Below are 22,161 nucleotides of genomic sequence, written 5' to 3' on the forward strand. Positions count from 1 at the left end.
GGTACCCATAATCTAGCCTTTATCCGGTGCAAAGGAGCCTCTTCCTCCTAGTGTTTTTCTAATAAAGTTAATAAATATATGCTGCTTTTAGGATCCATTCGACGTCGAGGTCAGTAACTAGTATACTATAAAGTACGGTGAGACTGACCCGATATCGAGGCCGCAATGCAGACGATATGCAGCGGCCAGTGATGTTCCGCTGACCTAGATCGCTCTAAATCCCCAACCACACTATCTAGACAAGTATCTAGCACAAACTAATGTTCTATCTGCGCATCTAGCCTTGTTGAAATATAATAACTATGCTCATCATATATATATCATATGAATCATACTAAACTATATCTTATAAATGTTATAAATATATTTACAATTCTTAGATTACATTAAATTATAATTATCGTTACGGGGGAGTGTTTTTTTTTATGGAAAAGGAGGACAAACAACCGTACGGGTGCTAAGTGATCACCGAAGCCCACATTCTCTTGCAACACTAGAGGAATCATAGGAGCGTTGCCGACCTTTAAAAAAGGTGTACGCACTTTTTTTGAAGGTCGTATCGTCCCGGAAACACCGCACAAAAAAGTGCATTCCACAGCTTTGTAGTACGTGGAAGAAAGCTCCTTGAAAACCGCACTGTGGAGGACCGCAGCACATCCAGATGGTGGGGTTGATATCCTTACTTGTGGCGTGTCGTGCGAAGGTGGAATTCGGCGGCAGGAATCAGGTGAAACAGCTCTTCGGAACACTCCCCGTGATAAATAAAGTAGAAGACACACAATGAAGCGACGTACCTATGCAACTTTATAGATATATAGCGATAGCTAGGCTGATCCGTTGACTGAAATAGCTGCCAGCGTATTGAGGCGGGTAGATAGTACTTTATACATTCTTCGCGCCTCTGGGTCCCACGGGCCAAGTGTCTCGACACCTTACGGCACAAGGAAGTCATTACAATTGCGCTCGTCACCTTGGTACATTAAAGTAAAGTATCATGTTAAGTCTCATTTGCCCAGTAACTATCGAAAGTCTGTAATAACAATAATATTGACACACCTTTACACAAATTATCTTGCCCCAAACTACGCCTAGCCTCTTATGGGTGCAAGACAACGATATATTTAATACGAAATACATCTATCCTAATTCTTAAGTTAAGTGCAATCGGGTATGACGACTTTCTTGTTTTAGAGTGTTTTCATTTTCTAATTACACAGATGCGCAGTCGAGTTTTTTAAATTACAGTTTATTTTTAGTCTTATTATTGAATGAGTTTGCGTTTTACCCAGTCGAACGGCTCTGTTTTAAAATTTATTGCCCGGAGTCACTTTCACAATTAATACAAACCTAACGACAACTTAGCTCAAATCCAATGAGCCCTTCAGGCTGCAGAGCGTGTCAAACATTTGATATTGGCGCCAAAAATCCGCCATTTTGTTTTTTTTTTTTACTTTGATATACCCAGTGTCACTCTCACAGTAAATATGAATTTAACGACACCTCTCAAGCTTAAATCATAAGAGCGTGCCAAACTATTATACAAACATACATACTCTCGCAAAATATTACCCTCCTTCTGGCGCAGTCGGGTAAAAATGGCACCGCTGTGCTACGGAAAGATGTGCAAAAATTATCCATGCAACGGTTAAAACTAAGTCGACAAGTTAAACATAACCTTGTGATAATGTAACTCGTCCAATTTAGAAGAAAAAGTCTTAAAGCTAATGAAAGAGTCGATTGCTATAAGCACCTATAAGCCTACAAGTTACGAAATTATATTTATATTCTATCGTATATTGATAATTAAGCGTCCGTCGTTCCACCCTACGTCGGGCATTCGATAGGCAGTTAGAACGGAGACGCAAGCCGTTCGTGCACACGCGATTCGTATACGAAAACTTTAATACTCACAACATAACCTAAAATAGTTGAAGTATCGAAATTAAATTCAATATTTATTTCAATTCAAAGGCGGACGTGCTTTTCATGAAGTGAATATTTTAGCGACGCGAGAGGAATAATCTATTTTTCATGTTTCATTTTCTTGGATGTTGGACCCAGATGGCGGGAAGAAAGTTTTATTGGTCGGCGTCAACGTGCCAGATAACCGTTGTGGCTTTCATTTTGTTAAGTGGTGAGTAGAGAGAAATATAACTTTTGAAATTTCCAAAGAGGTATGAAATAAGGTTGAAATTGCTTTTTCACTTTGAAAATAACAATTTATTGAGCGTATTTGACATATTATTTATTTACTACTAGCTGACCCGACAGACGTTGTTCTGTATATAATAAATAAAATAATGTTTTTATATGAATTTGTCAATAATATATCATAACATCAAAAATTACTTCGTAATATATGCACCCTGCTGTCGTAATAAAATTGTTTCACAGCAGAACTGTCAACGTGGACACATCAAAGGAAAAACAAATTTGTTGTTTTTATTTAATTTAGCAGCATTTTCCTATTTATTCACCTTTTAAACCTTCTCTGGACTTCCACAAATAATTCAAGACCTAAATTTGCCAAATCGGTCCAGCCGTTTTCAAGTTTTAGCGAGACTAACGAACAGCAATTGTTTTTTATATATATATATAGATTTTGAACTAGGATTAAAATAATGATAAACACTGAAAATAAAATCAAACAGTGACTCACAAATTTGTATCTGTTTAATGAAATAAGGGCCTTGAATAGTGTTGAAATAGTGGCCTTTGAGATTCTTGTATGTTCTTCTCACGAGCTCTACATTTTCCGAACATATGGTAGGGTAAGTAATTTAAGAGAAATATTTATAGTGACCATTCAATAGCGCTTAGTATAACCGTAATTGAATAAATTTAAACAGATTTACTATGGCAAATGTTAGGTGTAACGTCACATTTTATTATGTTTATTTATCTAATTATCTTTTTCTATGAGGACATTTCTATTAGGACAGCCTGGGAATAGATTGTGATTATTTTATAGCGATAGAAATGACTGTACAATATTGTATATTTTTATTGAAAAGAGCGCAAAAAATAGAATGCTGGGAGAGTTTCTTGCGCCGCTTCTTCTCTCTCAGAGCGCCATTTGTTTCCGAAGCGGTAGTAGTATCTAATAGTTATTAGAAATGGCATCAAAAAGAATTCTAAAGGAATCAATTTTGAGAAAATAAATGCCTTTATGCCTTTAGGATATATTAAAATATATGTCTTTTCTGTTATTTGATCGATTGAATTTATTTTTACAATTATTTTTTTATTAAATCTTTTTTTTTAAATAAAATGTAAATTTTTGATTACAGTATAATTCCTTATTGCATTACGCATTCATTGGCATTTTATGCAACAGTTGTATAAAGAGGGTCAATAACCGCGAGTGGCGCTGTTTGCGATTTGAGCCGCAGGCGAACGTACTTATTTCTGGTGTGTGGTTTCATTTTTCCTACGGGTACGGTACGGTTTTTTTGCTTAAGTTAACATGTTTATTCTAGCGATTAAAATATCGATCTAGATTTAGTTGTATGTGGTTCCAAAACAACTGTGCCTTTTTTGGCGACTTTATAGTACTGTAAACAATGCTTTTTAGGCCATAGAGTATAGAGTTTTTCAAAGAATTAATTAATTGTGTACTCGTGGCTATATAAATGTAATATATAAAATTCTCATGTCGCGGTGTTTGTAGTTAAACTCCTTCGAAATGGCTTGACCGATTCTCATGAAATTTTGAGTGCAAATTGGGTAGGTCTGAGAATCGGACAACATCTATTTTTCATCCCCCTAAATGTTAAGGGTGGTCCACACGATTTTTTTTTTAAATTTGTTTGATTATGAGTCAGCATTAAAAAATATATACAACTTCAAATTTTCACCCATCTACGATCAACAGTTACTTTTGTATCGTGATTTTAATATCGGCAATACAACGTTTGCTTGGTCAGCTAGTGACATATAAAAGAGTAGAAAAAAGAGAATAAGTTTATTTATTAATCTATTAATATAACTTGTAATTAAAATATAATAAATAAATAGTTCAATAAGTCCGAGATTTTACAAACCAAAAAACTACCACTTTTTTATCACAGTAAGGGACGAGACGAGTAGGACATTCAGCTAATGGAAATTGAAGCGCCCTGCCCTACGCAGTGCCGCTCAGGATTCTTGAAAAACCCAAAAATTCTGAGCGGCACAAAAATTACGCTCGTCACATTGAGATATAAGATAGTATTAAGTCTCATTTGCCCAGTAATTTCACTAGCTACGGCGCCCTTCAAACCGAAAAACACAATAATGCTTACACATTACTACTTCATGGCAGAAAATCGCCGTTGTGGTACCCATAATCTAGCCGGCATCCTGTTTTGTTTCCTCAATATTTCTGTATTTGAAAATTTCAATTATATACTTTCAAATTTAGAATTAGTTTTGAATTTGAACGATTGACGTTAAATAGCACTACCCGCATGTTCATTTAATAACGCCATTATAGCGCCAAGTATATTTAAGTATGTATAATGTATATCGCAATATCACCAAAACCAACAAAATACATCTTGTAAGGGCTCTCATATTCATCATTTTCCTCTATGCTGTTGAGACATGGACCCTTCGAGAAAGTGAGAAGAAGAAGATCAACGCTCTTGAGATGTGGTGCTGGAGAAGAATGCTCGGTATATCGTGGACGGAATTCCGAAACAATGAGTCCATTCTTCCGGAGCTCGGCATCAAATAGAGACTGTACACTACCGTACAAGCTCGCATTCTCACTTTCTTCGGGCATGTATCGCGACGTGGAAGCGACTCCATAGAACGCTGAATAGTGCAGGGTAAAGTCGAGGGCACTAGACCACGAGGCAGGTAGGGACCAATCATCAGGGGATGAGGTGGACAGACCAAGTGTGGCAAGCTGTCGACAGTACTCTGCATGAATTCACGAGAAGAGCGGCAGTTCGCGACGAGTGGCGTCGCATTGCGAAACAGGCCACCTACCTCGACGTGACGGCCACCACCACTCTGACAAGGGTGTAACGCCGAAGAAGAAGAAGATTAATATAAATATGTATTTATTAACAGCAAAACAATGCTATTCTCTAATGCCTGCATTAAATGCAGTAAACATTATGAACTCTATTTAAATATATATGGCACTAGCTGATACCCGCGACTTCGTCCGCGTACACACATGACTAAGCACATAGTACTTACAAAAATCTTTATTTCTTATGACAAAACATAAGAATTATCGTTCATAAAAATTTTGTTTTCAAATTTTGTTTGAGCTAAAATTATGTTTATATTTTACCTGCTGAGAAAGTTGGAAAGATATATAAATTCTAATTAGTTATTCATTTTAAACTATTCTTTCAATTTGATTTTTGAACGACGGAAGGAAAACGAAAAACACATCAAAGGAAAAACCAAATTGTTGTTTTTATTTAATTCCGAGCATTTTTATATTTATTCACCTTTTAAACCTTCTCTAGACTTCCACAAATAATTCAACATCAAAATTATCCAAATCGCTCCAGCCGTTCTCGAGTTTTAGCGAGACTTACGAACAGCAATTCATTTATATATATATAGATGTATGCCTAGCAGAGATTGTAGCTACAACCCGTTGATAGACAGACTCGTATTATGCAACTTGGCATTTCCAGCGTTCCATTGAAGTGGAACGCTATTATAACACTTTGAACTAAGCTTACGCCTGTTAACGAGTTTTCAGATTCAATTCGGTTTTCACCAACACAAACTAACCGCAGTTATTAACGGGTTTAAATCCTGACCGCCGAATATTGGATGTTCAACATATCTGATCACGTTCAAGAGCATCACACTAACATGACACTAACTTGATTTTGTTCATCATCATCGATGTTGTTTTGACAGAACTTTTGTTAAAAAAAATCAAATATGTTCTATTGTTTATGACATGTAAACTCAGATTGCGTGGGAGTGTGGGAGGCTCCTTTGCACAGGAAGCCGGCTAGATTACGGGGGTTAATAATATTATAATAATAATGATATTGATACACTTTTTACACAAATGATCTTGCCCCAAATTAAGCATATAGTATAGCCTGTGTTATGGGTTGAAAGACAACATACTTACTTAAACATACATAAATACATATAAACTCGAAAACAAACATCCATATTCATCATATAAATGCTTGCACCCATCGGGATTCGAACCCGGGACCTCTAGCTTAGTAGGTAGGATCGCTAACCATTCGACTATACAGGTCGTATGTGTAAACATACTGCTTTCGGTCTGAAGGGCGCCGTAGCTAGTGAAATTACTGGGCAAATGAGACTTAACATCTTATGTCTCAAGGTGACGAGCGCAATTGTAGTGCCGCTCAGAATTTTTGGATTTTTCAAGAATCCTGAGCGGCACTGCATTGTAATGGGCAGGGCATATCAATTACCATTAGCTGAACGTCCTGCTCGTCTCTTCCCTTATTTCGATAAAAAAATACGTCAACACACTCAAAAGGTATTGGTGAAATCGCTTTGTGTTTAATCGAGATCAAAACTGGCATTTGAACTCGTTTACGTAAACTGAGTTTTGTTAAAGTCAGATTGAAGTGTCAATGGTGAAATCGGGGCTAAATAAAAATGAACTTTATGGAAGACAAGCTTCGTGCGCGTGCAATAGTTACTTTGGGTAGCATTTTTTATTATACTCTCTTTGCAAATAATACACAGCAAACTGCTGTGGTTAATACATTTTTATAAGATACCAACTATAGAACTTTCATTCCCCTTTTTTCATTCCCACAAAGATCTATATTTTAAAATTTATTTATTTCTTATCATGTGCCTACGTACAAATTTCCATTTCAAATTCTATTTCAACCCCGCCAAGCCTTTGTCTGTCTTTATCCTAAATTTCATCAAAATACAGTCTCTCAAAGAAAAATTTAAAGAAATAAATATTATGACTGTTCTTTCTCAGTACATTTATGAAAATTTAATATGCGTTCACAAAATCGTCACCTTTTTGCTCTTAATAGTGATTTTCATTATTATAACACTAGAAATAAGGGATTGCTTGTAACTAATTCTAGTAGGCTTCATAAGATACATAATAGCTTTAAGGATAAATGTATACACTTCTATAATAAAGTCACAGCCACTGTTCAGGCATTATCTATAAATTAATTTAAATGTTTTATAAAAAAAATGGCTCTGTCGGAAATCCTAATCCTAAGATTGTGATTATTTTATAGCGATAGAAATGACTGTACAATATTGTATATTTTTATTGAAAAGGGCGCAAAAAAAGTGCTGGGAGAGTTTCTTGCGCCGCATCTTCTCTCTCAGAGCGCCATTTGTTTCCGTAGTGGTAGTAGTATCTAGTAGTTATTACAAATGACATCAAAAAGAATTCTAAGGGAATCAATTTTTGAGAAAATAAATGCCTTTTAATAGTTTGAGTGGTATAGGCGTGATAGCGTAACAAACAAACTTACATTCACATTTATAATATTAGTAGGGATTATCCAAAGTTGTCAAACAATCGAACTAAGACAAATGTTAATCTATGTGTGCTTTAATATTAGTAATTCCCATATTGTTTCTTCTATATATATTGAAAATGGTCTTTGTTTGAGGCTCAATCACGCCTAAGCCACTGATCGTATCGACATTAAACTACCACCATTCCATGCGAAATTTATCCTAGATGTTTTATGGCTACTTATTTTTTTATTGTGTTTGTAATAAGATGAATAAAGTGTAATTTATTTCCTTTTAAAATACGCCAAGCGAGGTGGGCGGGAATGGCTAGTTACATATTAAAAAATATTCGCCCGATTTTCAATCTTGTCATAGAAATGCAGGCGTCTGTAATATATTCACACTAAAACTAATGTTTTCGGATTAATATATAACAGTTCCATTATAATATAGTATCTGAACCTGTATGGATATTAATAATTTAACCTCGATCGTTTTGGTGAACATGTGTAAAATTTCTTCCTCTCCTTCATTTTAAATCTAAAATTATTACCTTGATTCCTTCAGAACCTACCTTAAAAACAATTTAAGTGACGGTCAAACTGTATTCTTTTGAAAATACGAAACACTATTCAAATAACTACTCATAAATCTCGACTTGTATTTTACCAAGCATCATACTTAGTTCATTTACGGCCGTTTTCAATAACCTATCTATCCTTAGTTTAACTTTCTAGAGGTAGACAAATGTATACATTTACGCTTAATTACTTTTCAATAATCTATTGACCGTTCCCAATATTCAGTCTATCTCCGGTTGTGGCCTACTTGAGATAAAAATCGTAACTATCGTTGACTTCTCTGTCCCAATAAACTTATCGACGGTAACTCACCTTATCCGTACACACTGTCTGTTAATAGAAGGACGTATAGCTTACCAGCGATAGAAGTTTGTATGGAAATTGCAATTCACGCGTCCCAATATAAAGCGATAAGAATGACTTATCGGGTATATTGGGACTGCTTCAGATTATTGACGGCTAATTACTGACAGTAGAAAGTAGTAATTAATCTAGTATTCTGTAGATAGAATATTGGGATCGGCCGTTAAAGCATTGGACTATAACTACTCGTATATAGGACATAACTATGGAAAGATAAGATCTTGACATTAAACTAATAAGAGATACGTTATTGAAACCGGCTGTTAATAAAACAGAGTACATATACGTACTATTTGTTAAATATTCATATTATAATGTTCCATCGACCGTGGAAGAAGCTGACATGTTCTCACAGACAAACTGAACGTATTATTTTACGTAAGTCTAACGATCATCAATAAATCAACCGCTTTGAATATCTTTACTACTATATGACGACGCCCAGACGACCTGTATAGCCGAGTGGTTAGCGATCCTACCTAAGCTAGAGGTCCCAGGTTCGAATCCCGGTAGGTGCAAGCATTTATATGATGAATATTGATGTTTGTTTCCGAGTCATGGAAGTTTGAATGTATTTATGTATGTTTCTATGTATTTATGTATGTTTTAGTAAGTATATTGTATTAAATATATCGTTGTCTTGCAACCCATAACACAGGCTATATACCTAATTTGGGGCAAGATAATCGGTTCAAAAAGTTTGTCAATATTATTATTATTATTATATGAATGTTTATGGTTAGCGATCCTACCTACTAAGCTAGAGGTCCTGGGTTCGAACCCCGGTAGGTGCAAGCATTTATATGATGAATATGAATTTTTGTTTCCGAGTAATGGATGTTTATAAGTATTTATGTATCTTTAAGTAAGTATATTGTATTAAATATATCTTTGTCTCGTACCCATAGTACAGGTTATGCCTAGTTTGGGGCAAGATAATTTGTGTAACAGTGTGTCAATATTACTATTATCATATAAAACAAAGTTCCCCGTAACGTCTGCCTGTCTGTATGTTCGCGATAAACTCAAAAACTACTAATTTCAATACGGTTTTCACTAAAAGATGGAGTAATTAACGATGAAAATTTGGGTGTATAATATGTTTACGTTTTGTATTTTCTTTATGATAATAACGGACGAGCAGGACGTTCAGATGATGGTAATTGATACGCCCTGTAGTACAAATTAGTGCCGCTCAGGATTCTTGAAAAAGCCAAAAATTCAAAGCGGTACAACTGCGCTCGTCATCTTGAGACATAAGATGTGTTAAATCTCATTTGCCTAGTAATTTCACCAGCTACGGCGCACTTCAGACTGAAACACAGTAATGCTTACACATTACTGATTCACGGCAGAAAAAGGCACCGCTGTGGTACTCATTATCTATCGGGCAAAATGTGCAAGGGAGCCTTCCACTGGTAAATGCCCTTAATCGCCTCCTACGACACCCTTGGGCCTGGGACTTCCCTATTCTTTTTATATCTCGGGGAAACAAAGCAAATATGTATATGTGTATGTTTAATGGTAATGAAATGCCGATGATTCTTGAAGATTTCGGAAAAGAGTTAGGAGCTTTCAGCGAAAACTAACTTAATCCCTTTGAGAAATACGAAAACAATGTTTGGTCGGATTGTTTCTTTTTTATAGATCTACAGACAAATCCGCCGTAGTATATGTGTACCTTTTAATGGTTAACTACTTAACCTATTATAATTTTTCCGAAGGTTCCGTACATATTATTAGGTACCTAACTATACATATAAAAAAGGGAGTTTTTTTTTTCATTCTCCGTCTATACTATAAGTTATACACAAATATTAAGTTTAAGTTTTAAGAAAGTAGTTATTTTGAGTTTAACGATTACAAATGTTTCTTTTAATAAAAAAAAGGTTCTTAAAGATGTCCACGGCGTATTTACTCCAATTCGATTTTGACAGTAAGCAAATAGTGTTATACACCTAGTCTTGCCATAAATACTGAAAAAAAGAAAAAAAAAATCTATTGCAAATAACATTTATTACATTTACAGTGTGTTACTTCAATACATAAATTTCTTCAAATTCTTTCCCTTACTACTTTGACCACCTTATTCGTTCGAACACTACGTGGACGGCCAGATCTTTTTCTGTCACAAACAAAAGGAGGTCTCATTCTACCTATTAATAGCACGGTAGACACACATTTTACTAATACCAAGCGTATGGAGAGTTTTAAAAATTGCATTTGGCTCCATGCCTACTCCATTTTAATATCGCAAAATATTGTACACTGTATTGGCGCCAAAATGAGATAACCCAATGAACAATCATATAAAAATGACAGATTCCAAATTCAAATGTAATATTTTGTTTATTTTTAATTGTAACAGAATTTATGGCCAGACTAAGTATTTAATAACATGATTTTATTTTATCAGAAAAAAACATTTTCAAAACTAATATAATATATACTAGAAGAAAAATCTCCTAGTAAAGTAATATTCTCATACTTGGAGTTATAACAAGCTCTTGATATAGGAGCGGTCACTCGACTGGCTCACGACAGACTATTGAATAAGTTTTTATGTAATAAAAGTTCAATAAGTTTGTACGTAGACGGCGGACAAGGGTCGCTGTGATTCGATATTCATAGGTCGAATATACACTGTGGATATATATATATATACCTGTTTTATAGAATAAGATATAACGATTCGCGCCACTTTTGAGTTGTCATCTTATATTACCGTAAGGTCCACGTAAGGAACTCATGACAGCTCAAAAAAACAATTAGAGTAGATTTGGAAGGGGTAGAGGCGTCTTTTATTTATTTATTTATTTAAAACATCACAAAATTAATTTAATTGAAGTGAAAATTTTTAAGCCGCGTTTGGCACTATTTCGTAGAGGAAAATCTTATGGGTTCGCGTCACCGACACACTCTCAGGCTCATGTGATAAATATAAATAATTAAAAAGAATATTTAAATAGATATATGTGGTTAGACACTTTTTGGATGGGTTTATCTCGTGAGTTCGCGTCACCGAAATGCTTTTAGCAGTATATCTGTAGCTATACAGCTGAGGTATTTTGCAACTTTAGTGCTGTGTATATCTTATAAGTGAAATTGAATGGGTTTAATGTGTATGCATATATGTATTGTGCATTGTTGGAATAGTGTATTTGTTTGATTAATATATTATTATTATTTGAAAATAAGTTTTAGAAATAGATTTAAATAAATTGTTTTGTTTTTAAACATTGTGAAATTTAATTTTAATACTGAAAGTTCTAAGTTTTCACTACTGTCAGCACTCTACTACTGACATTTTTTCTTATAAGTTACCGTTTTAATAGTTCCCTTATTTTAATGTTCAAAGTCGGTATTTTTCTTATTAAATGTTATCTATACTAATATATAAAGCTGCAGTGTTTGTTTGTTTGTTTGAACGCGCTAATCTATGGTACTACTGGTCCGATTTGAATGATTATTTCAGTGTTGGGTAGTCCATTTATCGAGGAAGGCTATAGGCTATGTTTTTTTTTTTCAAAATTAGGGATCCGTAATAAAATTGCTATTTTGTAACACAAGGAGTAAAATCGAAAACCTATTTTTGCGTGCGCTGCAAAAACTATTGACAATAGAACAAAATGATGTACAGGCTATAATATAGGCAATATTTTATTACTTATAAAACTATCGCGTGAATTATACTTTATATGGCAAAACAACGTTTGCCGGGTCAGCTAGTTTGTACTAAGATGCGATCGCCTGAATACTTGGGGCGAGGAATTTTATGCTGTTCTAGAAATTTCAATCAAAGAAAGAGGAGTTTATCAAGTGTAATATCTTGGCAAATTTATTTATTTTCGGCTTTTTATGTTTGATAATTCATAACTCCGTAGATTTTAGAAAAAAATATTTTTTCCTGAAACGCTACATTGGTCCTAGTTTAAAAATATGCTGAATTCACTCTTTTGTACTGGATGCCGGCTAGATTATGGGTAGTACAACGGCGCGTATTTCTGCCGTGAAGCAGTAATGTGTAAACATTAGATACTGGGTTTTGGTCTGAAGGGTGCCATAGCTAGTGAAATTACTGGGCAAATGAGATTTTACATCTTATATCTCAAGGTGACGAGCGCAATTGTAGTGCCGCTCAGAATTTTTGTGTTATTCAAGAATCCTGAGCGGTACTGGATTGTAATGGCGTATCAACAACCATCAACTGAACGTCCTGCTCGTCTCGTCTCTTATTTTCATAAAAAAGTCGCCATGTTCTGTAAGTATTTTGAAGTGGTAGGTTATACAGTCTAGTTAGAAGAAGAAACAGTGCCGTATAGGGACGTCCGAAAGAGCGAAGCTTAATAGTATAAGGCGTACGAACTCAGTTATTTAAGAAATAATAAAAAAAAAAAGACGTAAGGCACAATTCACACGGTTTATTTATAATAGACAGATAGGATAACCGAAACATCTGAGGAGCCACTGTGTTTGTAACTATATAACATATATATCGTGTAACGGTCCTAAATCTGACGCTCTCGTGTAACGCAAGAATCTGACGCACGTGGATAGAAAGCCCGCGCTTCCAGCGGCCCGAATGTCTGTATGAAAGCAAAAAACAGTCTCGCACTGACCTAATTCGTTAATTCAATCACTGAAAAAAGTCTCTTAAACCTATTATTAAGTATCGATAGACAGCAATTAGGTAGGCAATATGAAAACAACTTATAACAACAGTGTAGATTTAATATAAAAATAAAACATCGATCTAGCTAATCAGATATCAACGTCAATTATTTTAATAACTGCTATTACCTAACGTTATATGGAAAACCCTACAATAATTGTATATGAATTAAACGGACATTGTCATTTTATTGATTACAATAATTAATCGCTATTATTTTAATACGTAGGTAGATATATTATCACTTCGTTTCAAAATTGAGTGTGTATACTGTGTAGTGTATAGACTATTACTCATTTACTTTCATTACTTTTACCGTGGTTTCATAAAACCATACAATCCTTTTTTTTTTTACTTTTTTTATTTTGTTTTGTATAAATTGCAAAGCGATTCACTCCTAACTACTACTATGTAAATCTAGCAGGCGAGTTTCATATGTGAATGAAATTGAAAAGAAATTTTGATTTGATTTGATTTGATTTTGAAATGGATTCGGATTTGGTACGGCCGGACCATTGGATGGTCCGATGGGCGCCTCGCACCAATTGGCCCCGCGTCGTACTCGATACGGTCCGGACGGCTATAGTAATTCTTTTGTTGTAATGCGACATACCTTCGAATACAGTCTAATTACTGACAGTAGGAGGTAGTAATTTATATCTATCTGTAGATAGTATATTGGGAACGGCCGCGAGTCAAACAAGGTTCCGGATAGGTAATTACCAACATATCATATACTTAAACCATCTCCGAAACACGCTGAATGGTATAAATATTATTCCGATCGGTTCAGTAGTTTTCTCTCTTTAACAGAAGAAAAAAACGGCTCTCAATTTATTAGTATAGATTTTATATTTAGCAGAATCCAAGAAAGTCTTTTTAAATATATTAAACTCGATACGATTGCTTTAGATTGAGGAATTGCTTTAGATTACTTTGGGAATTTAAGCTCAGTGACGAAGCACTGAAATTGTATTTCGAGATAAGCTCGAAACGGAAAGTTGGGGATAACTTTGTCTCTTGAATGTTTTATGTTACCAGCTGCCAAGGATTCTACGAATACTTGCTTGATAAGAAATTCATGTGAGCCGCCAAAAATACGAACATATAGCACGAGATACGGCTACAAAATCATTACATTAATCGTTTATGTAATAAAAATTTAATTTTTAAAGTGATACTTTTATTACATCGTCTCAAACTTTTTCGTCTGTGTGTTGCATGTCGCGTGAAGGTCAGGCGGCGCCTATAGTTCAGCAGCTGACCGTATAATGTATAGACTACTAATTATTTGTGCCAGTGGTCCACGCTATTTTGTTGGTTTTTATTATTTCCCATCATCATTCCAATTTTCTAAGTATAAAATTATGATTGATAAAGCGATTTTTATACCCTTAATGGAATATTATACCAAAATTTTTAGTTAAATATCTATAATGTGAAAAAACGTTTCACTTTTACCGTGGTTTCATAAAACCACACAATCCTTGTTTTTATGTATATATTCTTTTTGGAATAAGTCAAATAATATTATTATATATTGTATATATATATAACAATACTCGCGCGCTAATTTTTTTCCGCCTAGGTAAAGATAAGTTACTTATTAGATTAATAAATTAGATAAAAATTTGATTTTGATTACCTGCACGATGAACCTAGTGAACTTGCAGTCGAAAGACTAATAGTGTGTCTTTGACGTGATAACGTGTTATAAATAGATGAACGCCGGCTGCACGCACGAAAGTGTCACGTTCCGCCTAAGCTGAGCGTGCAAGCGACACGCTCTCGTCACAAGTCGAGCGCGGAACAAGTGCTCTCACGTGTTCCGCGCTCTCACTTGTTGCGGAACAAGCGATAGAGAGGAACGATCGACCTAAGCGCTCGGCTTAAGACGCATCTTGTTCTTTGATTATTAAAAAAGTAGCATCGGCGAGTTAATTGTAATTACATAATTACTGCACTTGTTATATATCATATTTAATAAATTATGTTACAATTATTTTCACTAAAAATTATTATGACTAAATAAAAGACCGCATAAAAAGATGTTTTCTTTTGACGTTATGACGTAAAATTATCTACTTTACAGATTTTTTTTTTAATTACTGCTACTTTTTTATGCTTAGCTAACTTTTTCAGTATCTTTTATAGAGGATTCATATTATGGATGCAGATAAAGTGTTGTATGCAACTGTTGATAATTAGGTATTAAAACACTCATGTGATACTATCAAACCCACATTCGTGTTTTAATACTCCTTATTACACAACAGTTGCATAAATAACGATTAAATAAGTAATTTATTACTTTATTTCTAATTTTGTGTCGAAATTTTATGTCAAACTTCAAGCAAATGAAATTTGCCTTGTGCTTGGCGCAAAAAGAATAGGGGAGTCCCAGGCCCAACGGTGTCTTAAGAGGCGACTAAGGGCTTTTTAGAAGTGGGAGAGTCACGCTGCCGTCTTATGACGTCAGCACAATCGGGCCAGACTCGTCTGGGTTAATTACCACACTCGCACAGAATACCGGCGTGAAGTAGCGGCCTAGTGCCACTATTTTTCGCATAGATGCAGGTCATGCTCTTACGGAGAATTAAATATTCTAATCTTAGATAACTTATACGTCTAGATAGAACTGCTGCTTGCTGTTAGGCAACGCATAATAACAGGCCAGGTTTATTACTTTAGCGTGCATGACAGCTACGTCTTACACTACGTCAGTCACTTTGTTTTAGTTCGCGTGTGTTGCTGCAAATAGAGGATAATTGTTCGCCGTTATTTTTTTCCACAGGTTTACGCTGTCACAGACTGTCTAGACGTATAAATTATCTAAGGTTCTAATTTAATAATATAAACTGTTTTTACTGAATATTAAAAATCAAATAATTTGTTATTTTTTTAAAGTGAAAATCCGCACTTCTGCGATTACTTACACACTACTTTAGTGCACAAATTAAATTTGAAAACGTTCGCACGGAACGCTTCAACAGAGTCATATATCATATTCATAAATTATGTTATCAAAATTAATTTCTTTAAATAGAATCAATATTTTTCTCTGTTATATTATAGCGTAAAACGTCAGTGAAAGATTGAACTGGTCTGTTAATTTTTAACGTGACCATTCAACTATAGATAATTAATTAATTATACAAATGGTGGTCGCGCACCTGTATTACACTACAACAATGAAAATTTCCCCGGAGGCGTTCCGCAATTCAACGAACTTGCCAATTTAAATTCACAACCAAAGCAGTACCTCTATTACATACATGATATACTTAGTCTGGCCAATTAAAAATAAACAAAATTATTACATTTGAATTTGGAATCTGTCATTTTTATATAATTGTTCAATGAATTTCCTTATTTTGGCGCCATTGTACAATATATTGCGATATTAAAATGGAGTGGGGTGATAAAGAGAACCGAATCGCTGTGATTGCATTACACAAAGTAGGTATGGAAAGAGTGCGTGCTTCTATTCATAACTGGCCTCAACGTTTAAAGGACTGTATTGCAGCCACTTTGAATAAGCTTTTTATATTTTATATTGTTATGTATTAAATACTATGTATAAAACTAACACACTGTAAAAGTAATAAATGTTATTTGCGATAGAAAGTTTTTTCTTTGTGTTAGTATTTAAGGCAAAACGCTTTATTAAAAAGGAACAGATAATATGTCAGAAAGCGCGCGAATTACGTAACTCAATTGGGACGCTTAATTAGTGTATTAACAATTACGCGCAACTTCTGTTTTCTCATTGTTTTAATTACGCCACCCTTTTTTACATTAAGATCACAAAATATTATGTCATAAGCGCGCGAATTACGTAACTCGAATGCGAACTAATTGGGACACATTTTGACAGCAGACACAGTACACATTCTGTGAAACTTTGATTATTTGGGAGTTCATAACGTATCCATATTATAAAATAATTGGTATCTTGCATGTCTATTATTTATTGTTACATCTATGCAGAAAAGCTTTAAATTAAAGGACCCACTTCAAACCCACATGCAAACTCACACTCACTCACTCTCTCTCTCACACACACACACACACACACACACACAGTTACATTGTGCGATACTTGTAAAATTGTAGAAGTTGCTAGATATTCCCAATACAAATGTCCTAAGACAACTTACTGGGAAGTCTCAACCACTAAAAATGGATATGTAATTTTTGAATTAAACGAAATTTATTATTATTATATCTAAGTTTATATTTTTATGTTACCTTTGCTCTAGTCTTTTCTGTTATTTGATTATATTGTTTTATAAGAATAAGCAAACTAAACAGTTGTTCTGATCTAACGCGAATGAAATAATAACAGACAGATAAAAAAACAGATTGATCAGAAAGATTAAAGTTTGTGTTACACTTTTACTATCGCCTTTTGAATACTAGCACCCGCTGGCAAATTTCTTTAGGTAATGCTTCCTTTTTTAGTGACTTCTTAAATTTAAATGGTAGTGGTAGAGCATGAGTCTCAACACTGTTGATTGGGTACACAGGTAATATTTGAGCATCCTTATAACGATGGTGATGTTTCGATTTCTGAATTATGTCATATCGATCAAACTGTATAGATGATAGCCACTGACTTACGGCCGTTCCCAATATTCAGTCTATCTCCGGTTGTGGCCTATTTGAGATAAAAATCGTAACTATCGTTGACTTTTCTGTCCCAACAAACTTATCGACCGTAACTCACCTTATCCGTACACGCTGTCTGTCAATGGGAGGACGTATAACTTATCAGCGATAGGAGTTTGTATGGAAATTGCAATTCACGCGTCCCAATATAAGGCGATAAGAATGACTAATCGGGTATATTGGGACAGCTTCACATTATTGACAGCTAATTACTAACAGTAGTAATTTATCACTATCTGTAGATAATATATTAGGAATGGCCGTTAGATAATTTATACGTCTCCCTTGCGGTCAGACAACCGATAAAAACAGGCCGGGAATATTAGTTTAGTGTGCGTGACATACTAGGTCTTTGTAGCGCACTCGCGATTTGTATGCCACTTTGTGTTAGGGTGCGTGAATTGCTCAAAATAGAGGTTAGTTCTAAAGTCTATTTTTTCGACGTTTTCATAGTCTATCTAGACGTATAAATAAACTAAGAATATATTATATATATATATATATATTTATTTGTTTTCGTACCGCCTTCGAATCAATAAATGTTATGTTATTAAATGAAATTGGTGTTTTATAACCCATTGTTCATTCAAATTTAAAACTAGAATTGTGTGCTTTTAAATATTAATTTTAATAACTAGGCGAGTTACGGCAGTTAAATAGGTCACGAGGTTTAGCGCTCTTGAATTATTAAATGTATTCAGCAATTTACTTATTCAGTATACGTGGCCAATTCTTACTGGTGCCACTTAAATACTCGTTTTAATTAATGGCCATGCATTCATGCTGTTAAACTATAAAGTATAAGTTTCACTAGATATAAATATGTATTTTTTATTATAGAATAAAATATGGACACCTGATGTTCAGTGATCACCGCCGCCCACATTCTCCTGCAAACCGAAGAAACACAAGAGCGTTGCCGGCCCTTTAAAAAAGTGTACGCGCTTGTTTTGAAAGTACCCATGTCGTATCGTCCTGGAAACACCACAAAAGGAAGCTCATTCCACAGCTTTGTAGTACGTGGAAGAAAGTTCCTTGAAAACCGCATTGTGGAGGAACGCCACAAATCCAGATGGTGGGGATGATATACTTATTTGTGGCGTGTCGTGCGAACGATGAATTCGGCAGCAGGAATCGGCTCTTCGGAACAGTCATGCTACCTAGTATCTAAAAGATCTGGATTAGTCCACCAAGACTTTTCTGTCCAACCAAGTTCCGGCTTGGTATCTAAATAGTGATTTTCATTATTATAACACTAGAAATAACGGATTGCTTGTAACTAATTATAGTAGGCTTCTTAAGATACATAATAGCTTTAAGGGTAAATATATACACTGTTATAATAAAGTCCCGGTCACGGTTCAGGCATAATTATTAAAAAATGGCTGTGTCGTAGATTCTACTACTCGACAGCTGAATATCTAAGAGATCGGACAGCCTATAATAATGTGGACAGCGGATAATTATGATTATTTTATAGCAATAGCAATGAGAGTACAATATTTTATATCTAATTAAAATGAGCGCAAAAATAGAATGCTGGGAGAGTTTCTTGCGCCGGTTCTCGTAAATATACTATATTGGGAATGGCCGTTAATTTCTAATAAGAAATGACATCAAAAAGATTTCTAAAGGAATCAATTTTGAGAAAATAAATGGCTTTTATGTGTTAACGTCCTGATAGTGCTTATTGTGCCTGTATTCTCCTAACAGAATTCGTGAATCAGAAAGACACCCGAGACTTATCAGTGAATAGCAACCATGACCATTGCTGGTTTCTCCGTGTCAAATGTTCCCACTTCCCAATGAGCACACGGAAGACCCTGACCATGAGTGGTAGTGTCGCGGAGCTTTGGCTGGAAGCGATCTTTTTTATGTATAAGAGGGGGCAAACGGGCAAGAGACTCACCTAATAGAGAGTAGTGAGGCAACTGCCCGTGGACATCCGAAACAGCAGGGTCAAGAGATGCGTTGGCGGTCTTTAAGGTGGACGTATACGGAAAGCAGCAACCGGTAGTTGATTCCACAAAGTGTTCTACGCTAGGCAAGAAATTTCTTTCAAATCGTTCGGTTGTGGAATTCGAGACGTCACCGTGTTGCGGGTGATATTTAGCACTTTTACGTAGATAATGTCCGGTTGAGGAATTCATCCGCTTGTATCTCTACGCAACGTCAAAGAATCATACCGATCGGAGATGACTCGATCATCGATGATTCGAAGCGCTTTTCGTTGTATGCGGTTAAATGGAAGAAGCTTGTGGGGAAGTGGGGAGCGCCCGCCCAGAGGTGAAAACAGTACTACATGTGAGGCCGAATTTCCAACTTATATAGTTGCAGGCGGTAGCTTATAGTGAAGCACCGTCTCGGCTTACTGAGTACACCGAGCTTTTAAGAGGCCACTCTGGCCTTCTCTTCGAAGTGACCCAGGAACTGAACGTCGCTCGATATATCGACGCCAAGTATGCCGTTACAGGTCGACCGTCGAATCGAGTATACGACAAAGGGAGACTTTTATTGGACTAAATTTTGTCTGCCGAATTTCGAGACTTTGTAAAGCATAGTCTCGATTTCGGACGAAGTTTGTTCCGGTTCTCGAATCTCGTCGACGCTATACCGGGACATGTTGGCACGGATGGTGTAGAAAGCATACCCTATGCTGCCGTCGATCTTCGAGCAAAAGGACCAACCTCATGAAATCCCCCATAGTAGCTGGACCTTCCTAAAGCCTGCATCACTATAACACTTTATTGTTTTCTGGAGGACATGGGACAATGAGAAAGCGAGCCTATCTTCATGAAGTAGCACAATTCTTTGCCATATATCCAGTAATTTGATAACGTGACCACATCCTGGATATTAAGTTATGACTTATAGATAATAAATACGCGTTGACTACCACCATTTTCTATCATACCCTTCTCGTAACATTGTAGTACGGACTAGTAAAAAAAGAAGGACTCCGCGCCGTGATATTAGCAAGTGAAGCACCTTTATGCTAGTGTGTGTGCAGTTACGGGGTATACCAGTTACACAATTTTTTCTCCCTTAAATAATCATATATCCACAAATACTTTTATAGTATTGTTTTTACACTTTTTCAATCTGATCTGTCACAGACATAGGCAAATCTCATAATGGCGGCGGATCGGCTTGTATTAGTGTAAGTGTATGCGTGGGGCTATGTATTTACACGTTTACCGGCTTGTTTTTGGTGCCTCACTGCTATGTAAGGTGACACGGAGTCCTTCTTTTTTACTCGTCCATGCATTGCAAAGAGAATTTAAACACTACGTTCATTGGCGCATTGTAGGACCTCGATTCAAATGATGACTTTGTTGCTAAACTAATCTGCCACTGTCTTTTTTGTTGCATTTCTATTTTTATTTTGAAAATATATTTAATGAGGTTTTAATCCGTACGAATATAAATTTATTATGGAAACCTTAAAGGTTTTATACTAATGATTAGATAATTTCGGATTAACGTATACCTAGACTTTGTTGATTAGTGTATGTTTAGGTAGAATTATACGGATAAAGATAATGTGATATATTATATTCGTATATGCGATGGAAGAAATCCTAGAACTCGATTGCATGAACCTATTGCTCCTTTTCAATGAATATTTTTGTTATTGGGTTGAGTTATTGTGATATGCTTCGTCATGCTCGCCTAAATGCCACTTCTTGTGGCGGCGCCGTGAGGTGGGTCGTTCCCTATACTTTCCTAAATTATGGTCGAGAGAACCGAATGGTGGCCTGATGAGAAAGCTCATGGTCGCTCAGAGAGCAATGGAGAAGGCTATCGAAGTTTTCCTGTGTGATCGAATCAGAACTGAGGAGATCCATAGGATTTCCGTCAAATGTCAAGAAATTTAAAAAAACTTCTTATAAATCGAGGGCATGACTTTCACGACTTTTCACTAAGTATCGTAGTTTCCTACTTCGCCCTTCTAAAAAAAACCACCCTGCATATAATATACTTATAATTTAAAAAAAAAAATTTTTTTACAGGTGTCATCGCAGAGGATGGTCGCAAGTGTTACTGGTGCGGACCTTTAGCGGATCAGGTGCACCGCAGTCGTCGGCCGCCGCCATGCGACGCGCCGACTGCGGACGTCACCACGTGCGACCCTGGCCAACCGCACTGCGCAATTGTCGCCACTGCTCCTCGTACGTTACACAAACCAGATATAAGACAAGCTATACATGGTTATATCATATTCTATACCTAGTATTTTTTTTTAAATACGAGCGGGTTGTTCAGCTGAGGTCATTGATACGCCCTACCCTTTGCAATACAGTGCCGCTCAGGATTCTTGAAAAACCCAAAAATTCTGAGCGGCACTACAATTGCGCTCGTCACCTTGAGACATAAGATTTTAAGACTCATTTGCCCAGTAATTTCACTAGCTACGGCGCTGTT

General features: G+C 35.7%; 1 protein-coding gene across 1 annotated transcript in view; it reads left to right on the forward strand.

Moving 5' to 3' along the window:
- The first annotated feature begins 1,853 nt into the window (after positions 1-1,853).
- LOC126976022 (uncharacterized) overlaps positions 1,854-22,161 on the forward strand; it is a 61,795-nt gene continuing 41,487 nt past the window's right edge. Inside the window, exons 1-2 of the mRNA XM_050824172.1 lie at positions 1,854-2,134; positions 21,750-21,908. Of these exons, the coding sequence (XP_050680129.1) occupies positions 2,032-2,134; positions 21,750-21,908 (262 nt within the window). The 5' untranslated portion in view covers positions 1,854-2,031. The remainder of the gene's footprint in view (positions 2,135-21,749; positions 21,909-22,161) is intronic.

Source organism: Leptidea sinapis, chromosome 2 (genome assembly GCF_905404315.1).
Source record: "Leptidea sinapis chromosome 2, ilLepSina1.1, whole genome shotgun sequence".
NCBI lineage: Eukaryota > Metazoa > Arthropoda > Insecta > Lepidoptera > Pieridae > Leptidea > Leptidea sinapis.